This window comes from Trichosurus vulpecula, chromosome 4, assembly GCF_011100635.1.
Source record: "Trichosurus vulpecula isolate mTriVul1 chromosome 4, mTriVul1.pri, whole genome shotgun sequence".
NCBI lineage: Eukaryota > Metazoa > Chordata > Mammalia > Diprotodontia > Phalangeridae > Trichosurus > Trichosurus vulpecula.
Window position 1 is genome coordinate 385,252,426 of NC_050576.1, and position 26,986 is coordinate 385,279,411.

At 39.9% G+C, this 26,986-nt stretch overlaps 1 protein-coding gene and 2 pseudogenes across 1 annotated transcript; 1 reads left to right on the top strand and 2 right to left on the bottom strand.

The window, feature by feature from the left end:
* Positions 1-9,313: 9,313 nt before the first annotated feature.
* On the top strand, positions 9,314-9,856 carry LOC118847300 (annotated as a pseudogene).
* A 33-nt stretch (positions 9,857-9,889) lies between these two features.
* Positions 9,890-10,336, bottom strand: LOC118845320 (annotated as a pseudogene).
* An 893-nt stretch (positions 10,337-11,229) lies between these two features.
* On the bottom strand, positions 11,230-12,402 carry LOC118847301 (probable E3 ubiquitin-protein ligase TRIML1). Its single transcript, XM_036755792.1, has one exon. The coding sequence runs from the start codon at positions 12,400-12,402 to the stop codon at positions 11,230-11,232; it is 1,173 nt and encodes a 390-aa protein (XP_036611687.1).
* Positions 12,403-26,986: the final 14,584 nt, after the last annotated feature.

The following is a 26,986-nucleotide window of genomic DNA, read 5'->3' on the forward strand; positions in this document are numbered from 1 at the left end:
GTTTGGAAATACTTTCATAATTATGTGGTTTTGTTGCTATAAATGATGTGTACCATATTTGCACACTTTCAGAACTTGGAAAAGGAATTTTTAAATCTGTTTAAAATCCTCCAAATGACAAATTTTCATTTTGAAATATTTTTTAAACATAAAAATACAACACCTTTGGATTCATTTGCAAGAATAATTGGTTGACATCAGGGAAATGGAAATTTCTAGCCAAACTTCAACAAAAATGTTTCCATAAATAATAGCTGAGATTGAAAGATAAATACCATGGCTTAGGATGCCTTTCTTCCATTTGGAGTTGTTTCTTTTCAGCTGTGGTAGTCATTTTTAAAAGCATTAAACTGAATAAGAGCCATGTACACAGATATAAATTATAAGAAAATAAATGTGTAATGGTACATGCTCATTTTTTTTTTCTGATAAAGGTGCATAATTAAAATTTGGATGACTGCTAGATAGAGATATGAGACTTCCCCTCCTCAATAGTGTTTAAACCAGGAGAGAAATAACCAGGACTCTGAGACTGTTTCCCAAGTTTCCCTCTTTTGTTGAACAGTGTAAAATCTTAGTAATCCCCATGCCCAAATAAAGGAAGGAAGAGAAGAAGGAAGGAAGGAAGGAAGAGAGGGAGGGAGGAATGGAGGGAGGAAGGAAGGGAGGGATGGAGGGATGGAGGAAAGGAAGAAGGGAGGAAGGGAGGGAGGAAGGGTGGGATGGAGGGATGGAAGAAGGGAAGAAGGGAGGAAGGGAGAGAGGGAGAGAGGGAGGGAGGAAGAAAGGAGGGAAGGAGGAAGGAAAGAAAGAAGGAAGGAAGGAAGGGAGAGATGGAGGGAGGAATGGAGGGAGGGAGGAAGGGAGGGATGGAGCAATGGCAGAAGGGAAGAAGGGAGGAAGGGAGAGAGGGAGAGAGGGAGGGAGGAAGAAAGGAGGGAAGGAGGGAGGGAGGAAAGGAGGAAAAAAAGGAAGGAAGGAAGGAAGGAAGGAAGGAAGGAAGGAAGGAAGGAAGGAAGGAAGGAAGGAAGGAAAGCAAAGACTAAATCAGAACATCGTACACTATTAGATAGCACAGGTCCAGATGTGGAACTGGAGTGAAAGATCCTGAGTAGCTGAAAAGCAGTAATAGGGAACTGAGTGGTGAGGCATGGAAACAAGGAGGAAATTCTAAGAAGATCTATTAAGGCAATGTTGAAGGTAAACACCTTTCCCCCTTCTCAACCTTGAACAATCCTTGTTCCTTAGACATTTTTGTTGTGTATATCAATATATGTATTCCAAAGCTAAGGCCTAAACTGGGACTGAAATCTAGAAATGGGGGAAAAAACATTCATAATTTCATTATGCAAGGTAATTTTTGAAAAAATTTCTTTACTTTCAAAAAAACCATTGTGAATTTAATGAATGAATGAGAGAGAGAGAGAGAGAGAGAGAGAGAGAGAGAGAGAGAGAGAGAGAGACTTTTATATAGAAAAGTAGATTTTAAAAAAGAGCCTTGTCCATGAAACCATAAGTGTCTATTATACATAGCTTGGTTTTTAAAAGTATATGATAAATTCAACAATTTACTTTCAAAACTGTCCTGCTTGTTTGCTTTCTTCTAAAATCACTTTTACTATCTTCTGTACATTAAAAATGTTTCAATGCACCTTTTTTCTCCTTTTTCTTCTTTTTGGCAATACTATCACTAGCTCCTCTCTCCCCTTGTCATAACAGAAGAATATTATAATCCTTATAACCAATACTCATAGTCAAGCAAAAACAAATCTACTGTGTAAGCTTATGTTAACATTATCGAACATAATTATTTGTTTGTTAAATTGAAAGCCATTAGTCATTGCTGTCTGTCAGTATGAAATAACAAACTTGAATTTTGTCATATTTCTCTAAATCTATCACTTTTCTTATTGGTGCACTTTACAACTGACTTTAAAAAAATAGCTGCCTCTTAGTTGCTACAACAAAATGAAAGATTACAAAATTTGTTATCATCTTATCTGAGTTGAATCTTAGATCTTTTTCTTACCATATTCATAACTTTGAGTAAACCATTTAACAACTATGGCATTCATTTTTGTCATCTGTAAAATGACAGAGTTGTACTAGACGGTGTCTTAGGATACCTTCAAGATCTAAATTATATATTTCCATGAAACCAAAGAGCTTTTTCTTATCTACTTGAGGACTAGAGCTCTGAAAAGTTACCCTTGCTTTTGGGATACATTTCTTGTTCAGGACCCAACTTGCACCAATCTCAAAGCAAGATAGTTTTAATTTAAGAGATTCTTAGGTTTATCAATACTCCTGATAGGAGAAAGTAATGATCATCTGGTCTTCTATTTTTGTGTCCCCATAGAACATGAAGTGTTGTGTCCTCCAGCAAAGCTGGAGATAAGTTTTCTTTCAGAGATTTTAGATGTCCTCTCCATCCCAGTTCCCTACTTCCTTAACCATAAGAGGTTTCCTGCTCCACTTTAATGACCCAGGCCTTCCTGGGCTCTAGCCCTCCAAGACCAAACAAAATTGGAAAGGGACAGATGCCATCATTTACATTTTTAAGCAATATTCCCACAAATGTGCTAATTCTCTTAGCTACATTTGCATTTTAAGAGCTATCTCTATTTATAGAATTGAAGGCTTTGTTCTAGTAAATGGAATTTCGGGAGATAGCCCACAGGTTTGGGATGGGGAAAAGGGAGGGGAACCTGCCATTTGTCTTTGAATACAAACTAGAATTCCTGAGGTTAATCCAGAAAGTAAAATCTCCTTTGGTCTTTTTAGGTTCCCAGAGTGAAAAGGTACAATCTTTTAGCTAGGTTAAACTCTTTCCTTCCTTTTCCATTCATCCAACCCTAACTGTTTTATCCCAATCCACCTGCCTCTATTCAACTGATCAAACATTTATTAATTTAATTTACATTCTACTAAGGGTGGGGTGAGAGGAGGGGAGAGTACAAAAGATACCCCAATAAGCACAAGAAAAGGGGGCTAGGGAGAGATGAAAGTGCTCTAGAAAAATGAAAAAAGGAGATGTAAAGACTCAGATAATACTTCTCACCTGATGTGAATCTGAAAAGAAAGCAAGAATTCTTAGTGGCAGTGAGATGGAGGTAATGTTGGGGTGTGCTGGTAAATATTTAACAACCAGCTCTCCCCCAAAGAAAATCTGTAGAGAAAAAAATCACTTTAAGGTTAATCTGCACTATTAACATTTTCTCCATCACTTTCTTAAGCCTACAATCAAAAAAATAATAAATTAAGCACCGATTTGCAGATTTCTAGGATGTACAATGAAAATTTAACAGTCACATTGCTGAATGTAGTCTATCATTGGGGGAGGAGGGCAGCCTGAGCAAATGCATGGAAGCAAGAGAAATAGTCAATAAACCTTGTTTGGTGGCAGCTAGGTGCTGCAATGGATAGAGCTCAGGGCCTGGAGTCAAATCTGGCCTCGGACACTTATTATGCTGCGTGACCTTGGGCAACTCATGTAACTCTGTTTGGCTCAGTTCCTCCTCTATAAAATGAGCCAGGGAAGGAAATGGCAAACCTCTCCAATATCTGCCAAGAAACCCTACACCTGAAAAAAAATGACTTAACAATAACAAAAGATCTTTATTTAGCACCTACTAAGTGCTAAGGATATGAAGAAAGGCCAAAAAAAAAAAACTGTCCCTGACCTCAAGGAGCAGATAATCTAAGGAAGGAAGAGAATATATGAAAAGAATCTCCAAAGGGGATGGGGAGATATTATAGCTGGAGAAAAATGAAAAGATGGCTGCATTGGTACCCTTTTTAAATGGAGGACCTGGAAGGAGCTGTCCATGGTCTACTTTCTACCTTCTCCAAATAAAGTGAAGCAGGGGCCCCGAGGGCAAGGAGGAAATTGACTTTCAGTGTTTATTTGATTTTGCAGTATGCCAGATGAGCTGCTAAAGTCTAGGTGTACAGTCAGGTGAGAAGTGAAGAAAAATAGAAGTAAGATTTGCAAACAGTGACTAGTGTACTTTGTATGGAACATAGGGTTTGTAAAGAGGGATAATATAAAATAATGCCTATACAGCAGGTGGGAACTAGGCTGTAGAGGACCTTAAACATCAAGCTAAGGAGCTTTTGGTTTTAGTTTATGCAATATGGAATCACTAGGTGGTGACATGTTGGGTCTATTGCATTGGGAAGTTTATTTTGGCAAATTTTCGAGGGATGCACCGGAGAGTGGAGAAATTAGAGACCAAAGATAGGTTAGGAGGCAAAATAACAAAAGCAAATAATAATAAGGACTAGAGGGCTGCTAGGTTGCTCAGCAGACACAGCAGCGGGCCTGGAATCAGGAAGACCTGACTTCAAACTGGCCTCAGAAATAGTCAATAAATCCGCAAACTTTTATTGGCAGCAACTAGGTGATTTGGGAAGATTCGTGTTCCTACATTAAAAATCTAGCCTCAGACATTTGCTGGCTGTGATGGGTTATAGAACCTGGGAGTCCCCTTGAATTCTCCTTCACTGTTCCCACTTGAGCTGACCTTTGCTTGAGGCCTTCCATTATCGCTAGGCCAAATCCGTTACCCTTAAACTAGCCTAGCCCTGCATTGTCTGTTAGTCCACATTGCCTCCACCTCTTTCCTACCCTTGATTGAATCAAAACTGCATTCTCTTGGTTCCTGGAGTCTGACCTCTAGTCACCCTGGCCCCTCAAAATCCTCCTTAGACTCCTCCTCAAGACCCTCCCTAAACCCCTCCTCTAGTCGCCCCAGACTGCTTGACCTCCCCTCGATCCTTCCCATGAATGAGCTCAGATTCAATCTGGCCTGCTGGCATTAGCATCACACATGCTCAGGCTCCCTAAGACTCTACCCATTATGGAAAATCTTTAAGAAACTTTGTTTTTCTTTGGCTGAAAGAAGGGCTTGAGTCAAATTCGTTTGAGCAGGACCCGAGGTGTCAGTATCTGTGGTTCCCTGACCTCATCAGCTGCGTGACCCTGGCCAAATCACTGAACCCTACTTGCCTCAGTTTCCTTATATGCAAAATGAGCTGGAGGAGGAAACAGTAAATCACTTCACTATCTTCATGAGAGAAATTAATATTGTATAATTATGTCAATAGCTAATTATTAATTTGTAGTCCATCTTTTTACTCCTATTTCTGTTAAGACTCTACTCCTGAAAAGGTCAGTCCTTCTCTGACTGATAAGATTATTCCTAGCCCCTAAGGCACATGTTCTTAACTAGGTTGGGAGGGACCATAGCACCTGTTAACTAGGTTGGGAGGGACCACATCCACCTGTCAACTAGGTTGGAAGGGACCACACCCACCTGTTAACTAGGTTGGGAGGGACCACATCCACCTGTTAACTAGGTTGGGAAGGGCCACACCCAACTGGGAAAACAATTTCTGTTTCTAGTACAAACAAAATCCGTCTGGGTGACACCTTACCCTGGGGGAAGGAACCCCTGTCCTTTAGACCTTCCATTAGAGTTCAAGGCAACCCAGTTCTTGAAGGAGAAAACTAGCCAGAGAGGTAAGAGCTTTGTGATCAAACCATGTTTTTCTCTGCTGCAGGATCTTTTAACCCACCTCTTCATCAATGTCCAACAATGTGGGTTGAGTTTCACTTGTCAGGTGACTCCCCTGTCAGAAAATACTCACCTGATTTAAGGAGTTTCAGAGTCTTCCTTGGCATCTTTGTTTACTGAGAATAACTACTGACCATAAATGTATTGCTTTTTAGCTAACCCAATTAATAAATTAATTATCAGCTACCTGGAAACACCGTCTCTTGGGGATTTTATTCATGACATTGCCAAGAAAACCCCAAGGTGGGGCAGGGGTGGCAAATGGGTCTTCAAAAGTTGGATATGTCTAAAACATCCAACAGAACAACAAAAACAAAGATGTTAACTAGAAGTAGTTATTTGAGTGAAGAAATGTGGGGCTTCCAGGTAGCACAGTGGTGTAGCCAGAATGGACTTTGTTTTCTTTGAATGACTCAGCTCGCTGAGGGGAGGGGCCAAGTCAAGAACCAATCGGCCCTGGTCGTTCAGGCGGCACTTGATGATGTCAAAAACTCTATAAGAGGGGAGAGGACGGCTTGAAGATCCTCCTTTCCTTTTCCGGTTGGAGCCAGAGACACCTACAGCCGAAGCTGAGCTGCTGGTAGCAGAGCTGACTAGAGGCTAGTGGGTAATCTTCTTACCGTAGAGGGGAAGCATGTATACGATTTTGCCTTATACCATCTCGCTTCTCTGTGGGCTTCTGGTTACCCTTATAAGGCGGACTTATTGGGCCTGGCAGCTTTTAATGAAAATATCAAAATGGGAACGCTGGTTTGTGGGCTTGTTATTGTGGAGTGTAAATACATGCTTTAGTTCTCCTGCCGTCTGCCTAGAGAATTCCTTATATCTTGCGGTTCTGGACCTTTTAGGCACATATGAGATTCTCTTTGAAATCATAAATTCTGCCTTCCTAATATAAGTGGTTTAAGGGAGTCAGAATCAAATCTGGCTTCAGACACTTACTAGATGTGTGACCCTGAGCAAATCACTTAGCCACTATTTTCCTCAGTTTCCCCATCTTTAAAATGGGGGCTAATAATAGCACCTACCTTGAAGACCAAATGAGAAAATAATTTGTTAAGGGCTTAGCATACCTCTTGTTACATAATAAGCGCTCTAAAAATGTATCATCATCATCATCATTGTTATTATCCAGATCCAACTTTTCCCTTTACACTGTGGAGGATTATATTTTATATTTTTCGTTTTTGCTTACATGTCTCACCTGTCCTAGTAAATTGTAATCTCCTTGAGGGCAGAAATAAAGCCTTATTTTTCTTTGGCTTTTTAGAAATATTTAACAAAAGTGCTTTGCACATTGAAGAAACATAGCAGCTGGGACTAGGGGTAGGTAAAAAGCCAACTGGGTTATAAAATAGAGGGTGGGGTATGACCAGAGACATATTTTATATTACCTTTTGTTTTTTTTTTTTGTTTTGTTTTGTTTTTCACATTGAATTAATTTATACACTAGTAAAGTTGTAGAGAAGAATTATGACCAATGGAATGAATCATGAGAAAGAAGAAACAGAACCAAAAAAAAAAAAAACCCCAAAAACAAAAACAAAAGAGATGAAAAAAAGGCGAGCATGAAGTGTGCCTCAATCTACATTCAAACTTCATAGTTCTTTCTCTGAATGTAGATAGCATTCTCCATCGTGAGTCCTTTGGAGTTGTCTTTGTACTTTGTGTTGCTGAGAAGAGTGAAATCTGTCAGGGTTGGTCCTCATGGAATCCATATATCTGTGAATGTGTATAATGTTCTCCTGGCTCTGCTCTGCTCACTCAGCATTATGTCGTGTAGGTTTTTCCAGGTTGTTATGAGGTCCGAATCATCCCCATTTCTTTATGGCACAGTAGTATTGCATTACCTTCATATACCACAGCTTGTTCAGCCATTCCCCAATTGATGGGCATCCCTTTGATTTCCAATTCTTGGCTACCACAAAAAGAGCTGCTATAAATATTTTTGTACATATGGGTCCTTTTCCCGCTTGTGTGATTTCTTTGGGATACAACCCTAGAAGTGGTATTGCTGGGTCAAAGGGTATGCACATTTTTATGGCCCTTTGGGCGTAGTTCCAAATTACTCTCCAAAATGGCTGGATCATCTCACAACTCCACCAGCAATGTAACAATGTTCCAATTTTCCTCCATCCTCTCCAGCATTTATCATTTTCCTGTTTTATTATATTACCTTTTGTTAATGTATATATTTTGAATACTAGAAAATTCTACTCTATGGCATGAAAGTGTTTTCTATATGAAGTTGCATTTGTTAAGAGTGAAGACAGAAAATTTCTGAGGTAGACTGTCACTTAGAAGTACAGATTTGAAATGCGTGGAAAAACAAAGGTATAAAAAGAGAAGGTAACAATAAAAGTTTATTTTGTAAAATGCTATGCCTCTATTTCCTACCCTCTACTCATCCATTGAGTTCTTTTTTTTTAAGTGTAAACATATTTAATGTTGCTGAAATTACATTTCAGTCATAACTTAGAAAAACCTCTAGGACTTCAATGGGTTCAAATAAGTAACCTATGAGATTAATTGTTTCACATGTTTAATTGACGTTTAACATAACAGTGTACATTCAGGAACCTTTGAAAACAGCTACAGTTTTCAAAAAAAAAAAAAGTAGAGTAGTAGTACAGTATGCCTAAGGAAATCTTACTACAAATATGAGAATCTACCAGTCTCAACAATGAATGAAACCACCAAATAAAAAGAACTTATTTAAATGACAATCATTATCATGAAGAGGTGAAAGAAAAGCACTACCCAATCATGAATCTGTGAAATTCAGTTTTTAAATAGAATTATAATGGTAATACAAATTGCATCCTTCCCAATAGGGAGCCAATAAACTCCAGAATTTCAAGAGCATTGTTCTCAGAGCTCAACAATTCAGCCTAGATCCCCTCTGTACTGTAGTTTCTTTCTTAAGCAGCTTCCTAGCATGTCTTCATCTACTGGCAAATTCAACAAAGATAATCCCAATCTTCCTGCTAGACCCAGCACCCATGGTCCTCTGCAACCTAAGGACCACCTAAAAGCAGGGCCCCAAATGCCAATATTCTTATCCAAAAGACCTCCATGAATCTGAGGAATAGTGGAAGGTGTCCTAAGAGGACAGAGCATCACACAACCCTGGGGATGACTTTTGGACTCATCATTTCCTTCTTTTTAATGGAGAGCTCTAATTGAATCAGGCCTTTCATATCTAGAGTTATGACCCCTTTGAGAAGCCTTTTCGTTTGCCCCTTTCAGGGCCACTGCCCACTCTTGCAGCATGTTCCTCACTGCCAGCAGTGGGTTCACTGAAAACATCTGCAGAGGAGAGCTAAGATTTACCAAGTCAGTTTGCTAATAAATAGATAATTTTCTTTTCCAACCAACTACATTTTAAATCCATTGATAGAAACAGGTAGGTTTTTCCATCAGGAATCACTACAGAATACGATCTAACCACATAATACTATTGTACTCTGAGTCAATAAACATCATGGGACTAAGAAGCTGTTCAATGGTGAATTCAGCACAATGTTTAAGGACCCCCCCAAAAAAAGTATCCTATGTTCCAATAAATAATGTTGGAGTGCTTCATCCAACACAACACAATGAAAATGTTACTTTTCCAGATTGGTCAGTGCACACGATTTCCTAGTTTGATCTTGAACAGAAAAGACTTCCAATTGCTTTTTAAGAAAAGCCACTGCTTTCTTCCCTTGAGCCATCCTAGGTAATCACTTAAAATGGTGAGGTACTCTCTTAATCCAGAGAACCCCACAAAGCCATGCAAGGCAAGGGGTTCAAATCTCCAGGTCCACTTCAAGAACACCCGTGAAACAGCCCAAGCTACCAAGGGCATGCATATCTGAAAAGCTACCAAGTACTTGAAAGATGTCACATTGAAGAAACAATGTGTTCCCTTCCGTCGATATAATGGTGGAGTGGCAGGTGTGCCCAGGCTAAGCAGTGGGGTTGGACACAGGGTCGTTGGCACAAAAAGAGTGCTGAATTCCTGCTGCATATGCTTGAAAATGCAGAGAGTAATGCAGAACTGAAGGGTTTGGATGTGGATTCTCTTGTCATTGAGCATATCCAGGTTAACAAGGCTCCCAAAACGTGACAGGGCTCATGGTCAAATCAGCCCATACATGAGTTCTCCTTGCCATATTGAGATGATACTCACTGAAAAGGAACAAGTTGTTCCTAAACCAGAAGAGGAGGTTGCTCAAAAGAAAAAGATATCCCAGAAGAAACTGAAGAAACAAAAACTTATGGCACGGGAGTAAATATGACATTAGAGTGCAAATAAAAAGAGAAATGAAAAAAAAAAGCCACCTAGTCAGTCTGGCTGATTGTTGTTCCTTGGGGATCAGTGGACCTGGAGCAGGCCCTGCTAAAGGAATAAATCTATTCAAGGAAACACCCAGGGAACCTGGCTTCTTGGGCATCGCCATTCTCATGTTGGAGTTAGTTCGCCATCCTTGCTCTAAAACACCTTTCACTGCTTCTTCTACAGGAAGTCCAACGAGTGCTGGGAAATCATCATCAATGATCAAAGTGTATGCCTGAGAAACCATTGCAAAGGCTCATCATCTTGTGACATCTCTGAGTGCTTCCAAGATGGGCTGAATGGTCTCAGACCACTGATGTGAGCCAAAGGTCATATAGGTTCCTGAGAAATTTCTCTGGCAGATTCTGTGTCCTACTGACCAGATTCCCCCAAGCTCAGAATTTGCAGGTTTGCAAGCAGGAGGAATTCATTTTCAAAGATATCACCATTATTCATGTAATTGTATAGTGGAGCTGCCTGCAAACTGAGGGTATAGCGATTCCTCTGGGAGCCCAAACTCCTGGTTCTTGCACTGATCCAGCAGCATCACCATAACAGGCATCTTCCCTGACTGTACTGGGCCTGGGAATCTTTTTCCCATGGTGGCTACCTGAGGCCAAGCCTTGGAGCTCGCTGCTGGCTTCCCACCCAGGCTTCGAACCCAAGGTCTTCTTCATTGTAATCATTATGTATGTGTGTGTGTGTGTGTGTGTGTGTATTTTTAGATTTATTTATATACTTTTATATATATATATATTTGTATGTATGTGTATATATATGTATATACATATACATATATATATATATATATATATATATATATATTTCCATAGAGGTGTTATATTTCCCTATTTAGTGGAAATTCCTTTAGTCTACTATGGAACTCAAATTGTCTTGTCTCTCAGATCCATTAACTTTCCACAGCGTAGGACATCATCTAAGAGAACCATCATTCATTCATTCGTTTTCTTTGTTGCTTATTTATTTATTCATTTAGCATTCTAAATTTCCCACTTCTTTCTCTACTTGAAAATTTTTGTCTCCCTTTTTTCTTCCCTCAGTTTTTCTCTCTTATCCCTTTTCTGTCTCCCCTTCCAACTGACCACCAATTTGGGTACTTGCAAATCAACTACCATTTTTTTAAAGCCCTCATTTTTTTTGTACCAAGTATAAATAAGTTAGACTATATTCTCATTGGTTTTGATAATCATGCATCACTTTATTGACCATTTCAACATGAGTTCAAATAAACAGAAAGTCATTTTCAGTATCACTTTCGGTCACTTGCATTGAAAGTCACCCATAGTAAAGAGCATCACTGACAGCCCTCTACTGATTATTAATGGGGCAGATAATGATTGATCCAGGGGTACTTTCTTCCTTAGGGATGCCAAAAGAGAAGTAAGGGCGGAGAGGCCCTTCAAAGGCTATGTTTGAATAACTATGGATAAGAGATCTCTCTGTGGCATCATAAAATGCTATATGCCCCTTTTCATAATCAAGAAAAATGCCCACTTTTTGTATAGGGGGGCTCAGTTGAAAGCTCCTTTGTGAAATGAAGAGTAAGAAATGATTTGCAGTTTTCCAGAAGGCTGTTATGGTCCTTATATCCTCAGATGAAGAGGAGAGTTTCCCCTTTCTGCTGACTGAATCTTTACAGATGCCCAATTTCCACTTCGTCTTACCTCCCACCTCCACTTCCCAATAGTGTTTGCCTGAGGTGAAGGTCTGGGTCCCCAAAACAGCAAGAGCGATATCAAATCTCTCTTTGTTGTCAGGCAGGTCCCGAGGGACACTCCCACACTGGGCCCTCTTCAAGTCTTCAGACAGGATGAGAAGAGGATTGGCTGATTCAGGATCCAGAGTTATATCCCTCTGGAAATTCAAGAGCACTTCTCTCAAGCCTGTGATGGGGTAGGTGGACCAGGAAGGGGAAGCAACCTGTGGTTCCTGAAGTAGCAGCTCCTCATTCCTTTCCACAGTGCCTTTCATGTCCCGCAGCATTTCCAAGGGCACCTTGTCCAAATTCTCCTCTACTTCTATACTCATTCCTTGCAGATTCTGGATTTGTTGGGACAGTTTGGCCTTGTTCTTTGCCAGTGTGACCAGGTTGTCTGTGGATTCCTGGTCCAATCCATGCAAGTATTGATATTCTTCATCAAATAAGAACTGGTGCATTTTCTCATATTCAGAAATAATGTACTGTTTCAAAGTGTAGGTATCCTCCTTACCCTGAGTCTCTCTCCTTCTCACTTTATCCAGTGCCATCTTAAATTCCTCTTCTTTTTTCTGTAGGGCACTCAATGTCTCCTGGAGCTTGTCCCTGCACTTGTCAGTAGCTGTTTCCAAGGGAAGGACTTGATGATCCTTGTGCTCTGGAGCTAATAAACAGGAATCACAGAGGGGTCTCTGGTCATCCTCGCAGAAGAACTTCTGTTTTTCCTCATGGTGATCACAGGTGGTCAGGCCCACCATGCTCTGCAGCCTATGAGGTGTCAGCATTTTGCCAGTGATGGACAGATTCTGCAGGTTCTGGTTGGGCACCAAGTCACTGTATCTGATGACTCCTCTGCACTTTGGACAGCTTAAGGTTTCATTGGCTCCCTCCTTGCACTGGAGAAGACCTTCTGTGCAAAATCTATGGCCACATTTGACAGTCACTGGGTTAATGAAGTAGCCCAGACAGATGGAGCAAGTGAGATCTGCCTTGAGGTTTTCAATTCAGTCTCTTGCATTTGTGTTCTTAGGCCCCTGATGCCTTCCTTCTCAGATATTCCTCTCAGGAGAGATAATGCTAGCTCTTCCCTTGGAGCTCAGGAAGGAAAAGATAGTAGCACTGGGTGATAGGGGTCTTTTTATATCTCTTCCTCTGCTTAGCCCTTCCCTTTACTCCTCCCCCAAAAGGTGAGAACTCTTACCTTTGGAGAGGGCTTGCAGGCATTGCTCTAGGGCTGAATTCTCACCTTTCTTCCAATCCCACAATTCACCACCATCTTGAAGAAAACATTTTTACTTCTTCTTGTAAAGGTCTCCCAGTTTAGCCTACATAATTGAGTCATTCTGAGATGGCAAATCAATTCAGATAAGGCATTCACGAACCATAGTACAATGTTTAAATATCACTCATGTAGGTACTTATGATTCATTTTGTTTAACTGAATGTGAAACAGAGAAAAGATTGTCAAGTAGAAGATCACATGGTGTAGCCAGAATGGACTTTGTTTTCTTTGAATGACTCAGCTTACCTCGTTGAGCCTCTGGACACTGTGGCTTGCTCTTCCGGGGCAGGACCAGACAACTTCCTGTGTGATGAGTCATGGGGCTGGCTGAGGGGAGGTGTTAACGGCTATGCTAGGGGGAGGGGCCAAGTCAAGAACCAATCAGCCCTGGTCGTTCAGGCGGTGCTTGATGATGTCAAAAACTCTATAAGAGGGGAGAGGACAGCTTGAAGATCCTCTTTTCCTTTTCCGGTTGGAGCCAGCGACAGTTACAACGACAGTTACGACAGTTACGTCAGTTACAGCCACAGACACAGCTGAAGCAGGAGCTGCCAGTAGCAGAGCTGACCTACGGGAGGAAGCTGAACAAAGACTTCAGGCCAGTGGGTAATCTTATTACCATCGAGGGGGAAGCATGATTTTGCTTTACGCAATCATGCTTCTCTGTAGCCTCCTGGTTACTCTTTCAAGGCGTACTTATTGGGCCTGGAAGCTTTTGATCAATATATCAAAATGGGGTTGCTGGTTCATGGGTTGGTTACTGTGGAGCCTAAATAAATGTTTTGATTCTTCTGCCTTCTACTTTGAGAGTTTCTTATATCCGGCGGTTCCGAACCTTTCAGACATGTTTATGATCCTCTTTGAGATTATAAACTCGGCCCTCCTAATACACATGGAAAGAGCACAAGAAACTTTAGTTCTATATCAAGAGCAATGGAACTTCTATTACTATAAAGCAAAATCCAGGATTCTGAGCATGTGGATAAATGTGTGGTGCTAACAAGGGTCTACAGAATGATTGTGTACTTTACTGATTGCCTTGCCCGTCACAAGATTATTGTATCTTAAGATCATAGGGCTAGAAGTGGAAGGATCCTAAGAGGCCTTCTATACCCTGTCCTCCTTATACTTATATACATTTCCCACAATTTTACATATAAGGAACTGGAAATCTAGCAGGAGAGTCTTATGAAGATGGGAGCTTTAAAAACTACCCAGTAAATTAAACTTAAGTAAATGATTATGATAATGTCTTTGTTGTTGGTCGGTCTTGTCCAGCTCTTCATCACCCAACTTGGAGTTTTCTTGGCAAAGATACTAGAGTGGTTTGTCATTTCCTTCTCCAACTCATTTTACAGATGATGAAACTGAGGCAAACAGGGCTAGTGACTTGTCCAGGGTCGCATAGCCAGAAAGTGTCTAGGCCAGATTGGAACTCAGAAAAATGAGTTCCTGTCCCCCAGGTGTGGCACTCTATCCACTGTGCCACCTAGCTGCCCTCCATATTTAAATTATCATCCAGAATGATATGGCAGAGTTGTGGGTTAGTTACGCTTGCTTTGTGTATGGACAGGCATGACTGATCTGCAGTTGCCTTTTTTGAATCAGTCACTAAGTCCAGATTAATTTCTGAGTTTGCTTTCTTTCTGAAGTTAATAGCATCATATAAGAGGAAGGAAGCAAATAAACAACCATCTTCTCCACCCCTACTCCCCAAATAACACAATTCTAGCTAGAATGGCTGTTAGGATAAAAAATCTGGGAGTAAAAATTCTAGATTCTCCTTGTTTGGTCTCAAATTGCTAAAAGGCAGCTGGAGGTCATTTGCCTCACTAGGAAACTGATCTTTCCCCATACCTATAATGTTGAAAATACTTTCTAATCATATTTGAATATGGAACAGTAATGACTTGACTACAATAAGCAAGATTTGATTTCTGATTCAAATCAGTTTTCCTAAGTCGAGAGCTATTTTCCAACTTTTTTTCTTCCCCTGAAACATTTAGTGATTTGTTTATTTTTGTTAGAAAGACAGCCCTGTCCCTATGCCAGGGAGTTTTCAAACATCCTGCCACCAACATCTGCACACAGAATAAAACGCTTTGGAGGGTCAGACAAAAAAAACAAGTTCCTTGGAAAAAAGTGATAAAGACAGTATGTTTCTGTGAAGAGCTACAGAATCTACAAATACAATTGCCAATTAAATTATATCAGTAAACCATTGTGATTGGGCCAATGCTTCAGGATAAAAAGGGAATATGAGGCCATCTATCCTGGGCAAATGCATTAGAAGATTTTCAGATTTTGTATGACATTGTTGGTTTGGTACGGGCCCTCCAGTGCCCAAGATCTCATAGTTCATAGCATACACTCACAATTATATTCTAATTAAATGCCAGTAGGGATGCACCCAGAACTGTAAGGAAATCAACGTACAGAAAATCACTGCAAACCTCCTTAGTTTTTTCTAAGGATAGTTTCAAAATTTTGTCAGTTGACTGGATATTTCCATCACTAAGAATGGAGGTTTGCAAGAGTAGCTAAGCCATAGAAATAAGAGGACTGAAACACAGAGCAAGCCAGTTTGGCTTGCTTCAACCAGCCTTGATTCTTGCAATCTCCTCCCTCAGCTTTGATGCACTGCAGCTGAATCAATCAGGGGGAAATTTGGATGGATTGGCACAACGGCCAGAAATATCTTTTCCATTGTACAGTTGTTCTGCTGCATTTAGATATAGCCTCTTGCCTTCAGAGCCAATGCAGGGCTTGCTGCAATCCTCTCCTGGGGAGATTGGGACTAATTAAAATGCTTTGAGGGTGGAGAGATGAAAAAATAGACAATCTGTTTCAGCCAGTAGTGAGAACTGACTTCCAGCTACTCGGCTGCCTTTCTGAGCCACCGACGGTACTAGAAATGTAGTCTGTTGGAAAACCTGTGGGCTGCACTTATTTGGAAATGCCAATGAAATAATTCACTTTTGAAAAATGCTTAATAACTTGCTGTAATATTATTTCTCCAGCAAATCTTCCGGGGTGTAGCAGTACTAGAAAGGAGCCAGGCCATCGATGTGGGGCATACTGATAAGAATTTGGCTGTATGTCCCTATTTTGGGGCCTTAGAAAGAAGACCTTGATGGGGGCAGCTAGATGGTGAAGTGAGTAGAGCACCAGCCCTAGAGTCAGGAGGACCTGAGTTCAAATCCAACCTCAGACACTTGACACACGTATTAGCTGTGTGACCTTGGGCAAGTCACTTAACTCTAATTGCCCTGCCTTCCCCCCTGAAAAAAAAAAAAGAAAAAAAAAGAAAGAAGACCTTGCGCCATTGAGAGGCCCTGATTCTTAAATCACTTAAGTAATTTAGTGAGTGGTTGGTATGTGTTTGTATGTTATTTAGTTTTGGGTTTTTTTTTTTTGTTTTTATTATTTTTTTTCTGAATGAAGATCACCATCACTTGAGGAGACCCCTGCATTTTTCCCCTGCCTCTCTGAAACAAGACATGTATTTACATGGTGATTCTTTCTGAGGGTTTTAAGATTTTCTGAGAATAAAGAAATAAAGATCTATGCGGGGGAGGGGCAATTTGAATGGAACAGTGAATGGGGCTTCAACATTACTTACTTATTTATATGATTTTAGTGGACCTAAGATTTTATTGGTGAAGGGAATTCCCCCTGAAAAATTCCCTCTAGCACAAATCAGTACTTTCTCTGCAGCTAGACTTAGTTGACTAGAGGCACTAATAGGTCAGGTGACTGACTTGTCCATGGCCACGCAACCCATGAGAGGCCAAAGCCAGAATTCAAATGAGATCTTTGATACCCAGCTTCAGCGTTTTTTCTCTGTATATTGGCTGCCTCATTGACTCCACATACTGGTTGTATTCCCTACCTTCCTTTCTCCCCTCACCTTTTGACCAGTACTGCCTGAAATTGCTCCATCAACCTTTTTCCCCAAGCCTGGAATCATGGGACCGTGGCATTTTGAATTGGAAGGAAGGAAGGACTCTTAAGAATGACTTAGTCCAGCCTTCATTTTACAGGCAACTGGTTATCCAACAAATGCAGTTCTTAGTGCAGTTGAAGGTACAGGTAAGACTAGGGCTAGTGAGGGAGGAGGGGAGGGCAAACTTCTGATGTTTCCTCTCTCTTTACCACTGTTCAACGTATGTTTCAGGAGTCCTTCCCCAACTCCTTTGATTAAATGCCCAGAAAAGACTGAGTTTGCTTTTCCTCTGAAATGTAGTAAATTATTTCAGTCCTTTGTGTACACAAAGACCCCATTAGTACCTAGAAGTAACCATTCCTACTTGGCCTAAGTGAAAGAAGTGGAGAGAGCCTTTTAAATTCTGAAAGTAGAAAGAGAAAAGGGTGAATTAGAGCCTGAGATGCACAGAATTAAAGAAAAGGAATGATGGGGAAGCTAGCCTAGGAAGAAGTTGATGAATCAGTGGGGCTGGGCAGATGGGACAGAAAACATTTATTAAGCACGTACTATGTGCTAAGAACTGGGACACAAAGAATAAAGCAAAACAATTTCTGCTCTCAAGGAGTTTCAATTTCAACAGGAGAAGGCAACAAATAGATGAAGTTGATATGCAATTCAGATAGAAAAGCCCAATGGTGCTTGGGGTACAGTGGAAAGCGTATAAGAATGTATCTTCTTTAATGTCATTTCCTTTAATAAAACCATACCGCTGGAACCCAACAATAATGCCAAGGACTTTTCGAGGTGACAGCTTGCTTTTCTGGGTTTTCAGCGGCCATCTTTCCAGTGGCAGTTGCCAGATCAAATCTCCGCAAGGACTGTTCCTCTGGACAATTGACTATGAGGCCTAATCCAGAAGCAAGGATGGTGGTTTGGGGGTGGGTCAAGTGCTACTACTGTTGTGGTTCTTGGGAAGTGTGGGAAGAAGGGATACACTGTAGGAAGGCTTAGACTCACAGCAAACCCCTTAGTCTCTACTCCCTCACACTTTAACATCCATGCTGTCAAAGGCCCATCTCACCCCACTATTATAGGGTCACTCGCCACCACCACTTTTGTCTGAGACAACACTGGATGACCTCTTCAAAATGAGCTGAACAAATATCCCCTAAGCTAGAGAGTAGACAATTTTCTTGTTCTCTCTTGTACTCTCTCCTCACTCCCAGAAAATAATGCGAAAAGTGAAATTTGTTTTGGAAAGTCTCCCATGTTCCCTTTTCAAGGAAATTTTCCCTACTCTTAGCCCCCTTACTGTGGGCATCCTCAATCTCACTTTCAGTAGACAATTCTTCTGTATTAAAACAGAAGCTAATAACAGCTCTTGGATTATCTATCTTTTCCAGAGATATTTTCATTTTAATTAACCATAGACTCTCTAAGCTTGAAAAGCTTTCAAGAAGGAATGAATCTCCCTATGACAGGCTGATAGTGGAGATATTTGAAGAGGGGAAGAGGGATTTCTTGGCACCCTTTAAATCCCACCATACAGGCATCTGATTATTCTGTTTATTGGTAACTGATCCTGGCAGTTAATCAAGCTGAGAGGGAGACTGTGAAATAGGTGGATCTGAGCTTATGTACCGTTTTGGACTTAAGTTCAGGAAAATAATGAAAATGCTGGAAGACAGTATAGTATGAACACTAAGGAAGGGTAAAGCTTGGCCTATACCACCCATTGAAGAATAGGCATCTTTGTTCACCAGCATGTGTGGCATTTTGGGGGTGGGGGGTGGGGAGGTATACCTTTTCAGTCTACATGCTGAAATTTCATTCACTCAAATATTTCAAGGTATACGTTTTTGGATTTCATGGGGTTAGAAGCTTGTTCTGCCTTTGGTTCTTCTTAATGGTAAAATGAATGTGAGCTGATGTTCTGTGCATACATCTTAGATCTGAATGCAAGGAGGATTGAATTTGTGTGATCTCCCATCAGCCAGTTGAATTAGAGCTCACAGTAAGCTTTGCTGCACTTACTACAAGGGTGTGACTTGTCAGTCTGTGCTCTGGGGGATTTACAGGATTTCAGTGGGAGTTATACAAGAACAGATGAGGTCCACATTTAAACAATTTAAATAAATACGGTTTTGTTCTTGGTAAATGAGCATTACAAAATACTTTCTGGCATTTTAGAGGCAACCCTTCCCCCCCCCAATACACACACACACACACACACACACACACACACACACACACACATGCAAAACTAGGCAGGATTATAGGAATCACATTTCCATGCCAAATTCTGGGTCATGATTTTACGGTGTAAAATAACTGTTTCACGAAAATTCTATTCATTCAAAAAGACTGCATTATTATTGACTCTGATAAAAAATAAAATTGCTGGTGCTTTTTTTTTCTTTTCTACATTACTATTCACATAGGATTGAGAGATGGAAGGATGCTTTAAAGCCATCTGATCTAACTCCCTTATTTTACAAATGGGGAAACTGAGACCCAGACAGGTGAAGAATCTTGTCCAAGCTCACATATGTAGTAGGTATCTAATACCAACTGTACTAGAAAACATGTAAATGATACATAATAATCTATCATAGCCTTATCATGAGTCACTAAATGAATTCAATTGAATAAGAATTTATTAAACTACAAAGATGAGAGAGAAAAAAAGGTCCTTTTCTTTAAGGATTTAGAGTCTGAATTATTCAGGGGCATATGATATCTATACAAACATGTGAGATATAAGGTAAGATGTGCAAGGATGATGGACAGAGTCAGACAAAGGACCATCAAGAAATGTGGGCAGAGAGAGAGGACTTTATGTGGTTGGTCAGGGAAGGTATCATAAAACAGGAAGTAGTATCCTGAAGGAAGACAAAGCTTTTGTTTTGCAGATATATAGACTTAGAGAATCACAAACTTCAAGAATGAAAATAGAATGGCACCAGAAGGCAATAGGATTATAGGTCCTGAATGGTACCTTGAAGACAGACATCTAATTTGACACCCCCCACACACTTATTTTTATGTAGGGAGAAACAGAGACCTAAACAGATTAAGTGGCTTGCCTAATAGTAACCACAATAATAACTAGTTTTTATATAAAATGTTATTATTCATATATTATTCATATATAATGCACATAAAATTTATATATAAAATTATACAATTTTATATAATATTTGCAAAACATTTTAGGTCTGTTATCTCAATTCTCATAAAAACCTTGTAAAATAGGCATTATTATTGTCCCTGTTTTGGTGGCGAAGAAACTGAGACTGAGAGAGGTTAAGTGGCCTTCCCAGGATCATACAGCTAAGAAGTTTCAGAGGAAGGATTTGAACTTAAATATTCCAAATTTTAAGCCTAGGTCTCTATACATTATACTCTAGGTAGGATGTGTCAGAAGTAGTATTTGAACTCAGATCCTCAGGAACTAAACAGTTAATAATCAAGTTAGAGCAGATTGTTGAGGTCTAGGGGTGCTGGGACCTCGAAATTCAAGGGCAAACGACAAAGGTCCTGCCTCGAATGAATTCGACCGAAGCCTTCTTTCAGTCAAAGACAAGGTTTATTAGAACACAGGTTGGGCGGGTGAGATTTTAAGAATCTGCCAATTTGCTACACTTGTATTGACAAGGGGGCCAGACTTTTTTTTTTTTTGCAAAAAATAAGTGTTATATATTTTCTTTCATTGGTACTTTCTTGAAATATATTGACTAGGCTCTTTCATTATAGCTTTCAGGTAAGCCAATAGCTTTTTTTTCTTTTTAGTTCACAACACTCGGTTCTACATAATTTTGAGTTCCAGATTTTCTTCCCTCCCTCCCCCGCTCCCTCCCCAACGCGGCATGGAATCCCATATAACTTCACATATAACTTCGCATTGAATTAATTTACACTAGTCAAGTTGTGGAGAAGAATTATGACCAATGGAGTGAATCATGAGAAAGAAGAAACAGAACCAAAAAGAACCCCAAAAACAAAAGAGACAAAAAAGGTGGGGGAAAGGCGAGCATGAAGTGTGCCTCAATCTGCATTCATACTTCATAGTTCTTTCTCTGGATGTAGATAGTATTCTACATTGTGAGTCCTTTGGAGTTGTCTTGGCACCTTGTGTTGCTGACAAGAGCAAAGTCTGTCAGGGTTAGTCATCACAGATTCCATATATCTGTGGTTGTGTATAATGTTCTCCTGGCTCTGCTCTGCTCACTCAGCATTATGTCGTGTAGGTTTTTCCAGGTTGTTGGGGGCCAGACTCTTAAGGAATCTGAGCATTTTTATTACTAATGCAAGTGGGCCACATAGTTAAGGAATCTGAGCACTTTAATGGAGGCAAGATGGATCTTTTATACAGAATCCAGTGGGGAAGATATGGGTGTGATGTAGGAATGGCCAACTAGCGGCAAAACAGAATGGTGGTCTGGGGTGGAGGTAGGGGATGGAGAGCAGGTGCAGACAATGAGGACCACAACAAAAAGATTAACTGGGAAGGGCCGGGTGCCTGAGACAAACACCAGGGACCTGGGCCAGGTGGGAAAGTCCAAGGTTCCAGATCTCACGCCCACCAAGACCAAAGGCCAGACAGTAACCGAGTTAGAGTGGACCAAAGAATAATGTAACCTAAGCCTGGACAGGGAGTCAGGCACTGGGTCAAGAGTTAACTTAAGGTCCACTTTTTAATCTGATATGATTTAATAATCCTAATTCCATAAAATATAATTATTATATGAGAATCTTAGAATCTTAAAACTAGAAGGCATCTTAGAAATCACTCACTCACTTTGTTTTTCTCATGAAAGAGATCACGTTATTTATACAAATGATTCTTTAATATCTTACATTTGCAATTCATTTCTTTTCCTTTAGTAAGTGATAAAATTCCTTAACTGGAGGCAGATGAAAGATATCAGTAACCTAAAAGACCCAATATCCCTTATCAGGATTTTTTCTGATTACATTGATCAGGGGAAAGAAATTCTGATCTCCACTCCCCCCCCCCCCACCCATTCTCTTTCCTTATCTTTTCACTGATGGTTCACCCAGGTTGAAGAGACAGCTCTATCTCTATTGATTGTGTTAATTAAAAAGGAATTTTTAAATAAATCCCAAAGCTTAAGTTTTGCTGGGTTGATGGTGGTCTTGTCTATGGAGCATGCATCAGTTTGCTTTTTCATAGTAACTGTGTATTTCCCAGCCCATTCCCTTTCCTCCTCCCCTCCCTCTCTCCTTTCTCCCTCTTCCTCTCCCCATCCTCCTCCTCTCTCTTCCTCTTTCTTTTATTCTCCTTCTTCCCTTCTCTCTTCTCCTTCTTTCTCCTCCTTTACACTTGTCATCTTTCAGTACACAATATTTGAATACTTACATCTTCCAAGGACCTGCTTTAGGACTCTGTTCCCATCATACTAATGAAATCACTTATTATATTCTACAATGACTTTTTCATATCCTACAGCTTATACATGCGACTATTGATTTGATTTTCTTTGGCAATTATACAGGATACCATCTAACAATAGGACATGGTGTGTGTGTGTGTGTGTGTGTGTGTGTGTGTGTGTGTGTGTGTGTTTGTGTATTCCTGAACTGATATAATAATAACAGCTAGGCTACACATAGTGTTTTAAAGTTTGCAAAGTTCTTTACGTAATCTCAGCTGATCCTTGTAACAACCCTGAGAGTTGGATCCTAATATTATCCCTGTTTTAACAGATAAGGAACTGATACTGAGAGAAAGTAAGAGGCTTGACCAGAGTCACACAGTGAGTAAGTTTCTGAGGAAGGATTTGAACTCATCTCCCTGATTCTTTGACTTGGCAATGTCTTCTGTTCACTATGCTATCTAGCTACTTCAGGCCACTTTGCTGATATTGATTCCAGGTTTCATTCTCACAGACCCTTGCTAGTTAGTCACTTTATGTTTGCTACATGGCTTTTTTCCTGGCAACCATCTGTTATCAGTTGGTGGTTTAGTGTTCCTTGGGCACTTTCAGCTGCTTACTGCAGCAGCTCATTAAATCCTGTCAGGTTCCGAACTTCTTACAGGGGTGGGGAAACTGTGACCTTCTAAGTCATTGGGTGCGGCTTTTTGACTGAGTCCAAGTTTTACAGAACTAATCCTTGTGTTGAGGGGATTTGTTCTGTGAAGTTTACATTCAGTCAGAGGGCCACACTTGATGACCTAGAGGGCCACATGTGGCCTTGAGGCCTCAGGTTCCCCATCCCTGTAAAATCTAGCAGATTGAGGAGATCTGCAGTGATCCACTTGGACTCCTCAAGAAAAGTCTGGAGGCTTCAGCACAAACACTGAATTGGGTAGTAAGCTCTTTGAAGGCAGAAACGTGGTCTTATATCTCTTCAAGGACCTAGCATAGTGATTTACAAACTGTAGTCATTAAAAATGTTTGCTGAATAAATGAATGGAGAAACTGAATGAATGAATCAATGATTTTTCTGACCAGAAATTTGCTTGCTGGCTCACAGAGATAGCTCGTATTGGGCCTCATCACTGCTAACAGAAAGTGGATTTCAGAGAATTTCCTCCTTTCAAAGGTGAATATGCAATTATGTTTTCATATTTTTCACATATGCGTTGTGTGGAATGATTCACAATCTTCATTTTTGTTCTGGAAAACTTTCATGATCTAATGAAGATCCTCAGAGCCCTAGTTTTAGAGTGTGTGTGTGTGTGTGTGTGTGTGTGTGTGTGTGTGTGTGTGTTTAACAATGTTAGCCGCCCCACCCCCTGCATATTTTAATGTCCTGGCACATGCCGTTGGAATAACCTACTATAGATTTTGCTAGATGCTAGAACTGGAGTGAGGGGCCGGGAAGAGTAAATGTACTGCTTGGCTTCAAGTTGGTGGGTAAAAAACAAGTCTTTCACTGCAAGGTATATTTAGGAAATTCATCATAATTTTCAAAATCATGCTTCGTGTCTCTATGTGGAGATATTAATTCCTGTCCATTTTTGGTCCAGTAAGGCAGAAAAATTCCTTCACTCAGCATCCTAACTTATAATGACATTATCACTTTAGCAAAAGTAGAAAAATTATTTGATATATTCACATGGCAATTACATTAAGGAAAAAGATTACTGTCCATTAGTCTCACTGATTGTACTAAGCCATCTGTGCTTATAAAAATAATAATAAACAATGAATAGCATATGTCATCTCCACTCAAATGTTTAATAATAATTAGATAATGACCCCCAAGAAATCACTTGCTAGCCGTGATAACTGATTAAAGGTAATTATTTTTGTAATAAATATTAATCAATGATTTCTAACAGCAATAATCATTTATTTATTTAAAATGCTTGGCCACAGCAAATCCAAGCAGCTGTGCTGGAAAATTAGTAATTTGTTGAGCTAATGGCTGATTTTCCACCAATCCATATCCAAGAATGGTCTGTTGGGTTTATAATAAGTGTTTATAATTTTTTTTTTAAAATGAAACTGCTATGGATATCCTATCTGCTTGTTTGCTCCATACAACTTCTAACTCTATTTAAAGTGTGCGGTGATTAATCTGACAAAAGCCAGAGTAAATGTGGGAGTAATGGGGCATTATAACCCAAGTGAAATTGTGCTGACAAAATGCAAAATTTGGATTCTGGAAAAAGCAAACAAAGTCTAATAGTCTATCACCCTTACATACTTTTCCAAATGCATCACCCACGATTTTAGTTTTGGACAACCTACTAAGCCATTTCAAGAACTGATGTGTAACGTTAAGAACTGATACTTGTTACAATAAAGAGGTGACTAACAAACTGAATCATGGAGCATTTCGGCCATAAAGCCTTTTGGAATACGTATGCCTCATAGCAATTATTCTGTTTTTATGTGCTAGGAAAATGTGTAGGGCCAAAGACAGGCTTCAGAGTACTTCTGGCAACTCACGATAATCTCCAGGAAGAATATGACCCTGGAGTTCCATATTCAATAAGTAGAAAAGGCCTAGGAGTTGACTCAGAAGCTGTTACTCATCCTTAATACCTGTCATGCCCTGGACATATACAGTGAAACTGGGTTTGTCTCAGGTTTAACCCTCATGCAGCCAAACCATTTATAAAGGGATCATGATCTTCCAAATTTAAAGGACCAGAGAGGATTCCGAGAATGGAAGTTTTCTGACCTTCTCCTTCCTTCCCCATCAGAGAGGCATGAGGAAATGGCTATTGGAATGTACGCACTATTTTAGGATGTTGTTTTGACATCAGAACCCACAGAAGTCTAGTTAAGACCTTAGAGTCTCCGAGAAACCTCAGATACTATGTAGTTTGACTTCACAAATTTAATCCCTCTTCTAATCTTCATTTGCCCAGGTTAAACACCATCCCTGACCCAACCCTACCTGAAGTTCCAAAAACTGATTATTATATGGGAATATTTCTTGTGCTATTACTCCCTTGACCACTGACCTCTGGACTAGTTTATCACTGATCTAAAAGCATGGGCTGCTTAGAGAGGAAGGGTTATTGGGTTATTGGGTCACTAGAATGAATAACATGGTTGCTTACCAATTATTAGACAATTTATAGGACCTTAGAAGTCACCTAGACAAAATTTCACATTGTGAAGATGTAATAACTACCTAGAAATGGGAAGTGATTTACCCAAGGTCACACAGTAAGGGGTATAGCTAGAACTCATATCTTCTGATTCTTGGTCTAATGTACTTTCTAATCTGTATCATGTTAGTGAGACATGAGTTCATAATTATAGAATTTTTGCATTTTAAAAATAGAAATGTCCATGTGCCCCTTGCCTTATAATAGATGTAGAAAACTGATGAGGAAAACCTGATCATCTTGAGAATAGAGGGATAAGCAACATGAGATCCAGAGTTTAGATGACATATGCAAGGCCACACAGCTACTCTATGGCAAAGTCAAGATTAGAATATAGGTTTCCTAATTCCCATTTCAATGTTCTTTCTACATACCATTCTTCTTCTAATGTAAAGATGTCTTGGATCATGAGCCCCTCAAGAATGTCAATCAATCGACAAGCAACTCTTGAGCATCTATAATGCTCCTGGCACTGAAAATACGAAGAGAGACACAGAGACAGAGAGACAGAGATAGAAAGGAGAGAGAAGAGAGAGAGGAAAAACGGAGAGAGGTAAAAGGAGGAGAAAGAGAAGGGAGACAGAGAGAGAGAGAGAGGGAGAGAGAGAGAGAGAGAGACAGAGACAGAGTCAGAGACACAGAGACAGAGACAGTGACAGAGACAGAGTGACAGGCCTGCATTCTTGTATTTCTGATGTTCTGATGGTATGGGTGGAAAAATCAGAAGATTATGTGTCTGAAATACAGGTGCAGATCCTACTGGTGTCATTTATTAGCTGTGTAACCTTGAATAAGTTACTTTAATTTTCCAAGACTCAGTATCCTCATTTTAAAAATTGAGATAAAACTTTCAATAGCTAATTTGGGGGTCTTATAGGGGAAAAGGTTTTATAAAACTTAAGGTGCTATATAAATATGAGATACCTTTACACCTCTGGATCCTCAGTACCTGCTGCCCTAAGAATCCATAGTATTATTGAGTAAAATAACCTAAAAGGGATCTATAAAAAGTTTTTATTGATGAAAAAGATAACCATGATTATGACCAAAGCTCATCCGATTTAATTTATTGCTGTACATGTGTGTGTATGTGCAAGTGTGTGTTTGTGCATGTGTGCGTGTATGGTGGAGAGGGGAGGGGGAACATTTTAAATCTTTTTTCTGCCTTTAGATATTTGGCATTTCAACTAAATTTGATAAATATTTATTAAGCTACTATACTAAAGACATTAAAATACTAATAATTAGCATTTATATAATACTTTAAGGTTTGCAATGCACTTTACATACGGTACTTCATTTGTACTCCATTTGATCTTTACAACAACCCTGTGAAGAAGGTGCTGTTTTTATCCTCGTTTTACAAATGAGGAAGCTGAAATTGAGAGAGACTAAATGACTTGCTCAGAGTCACACAGCTGAGTAAGCACCTGACTGAGGATATCAACTCACATTTTCCCAACTCTGGCTCTATTACTTTGAGCCACTGAGCCATCTAGCTGTCTCACGAAATAGAAGAATGTTTAAGCCTGAAAGTCCTTCTCATTAGAATTTTAAGGAAAC

Bases quoted from the DNA above. Each gene is read 5' to 3' on its own strand.
- LOC118847301 (XM_036755792.1), bottom strand. From the start codon at position 12,402: ATGCTGACACCTCATAGGCTGCAGAGCATGGTGGGCCTGACCACCTGT.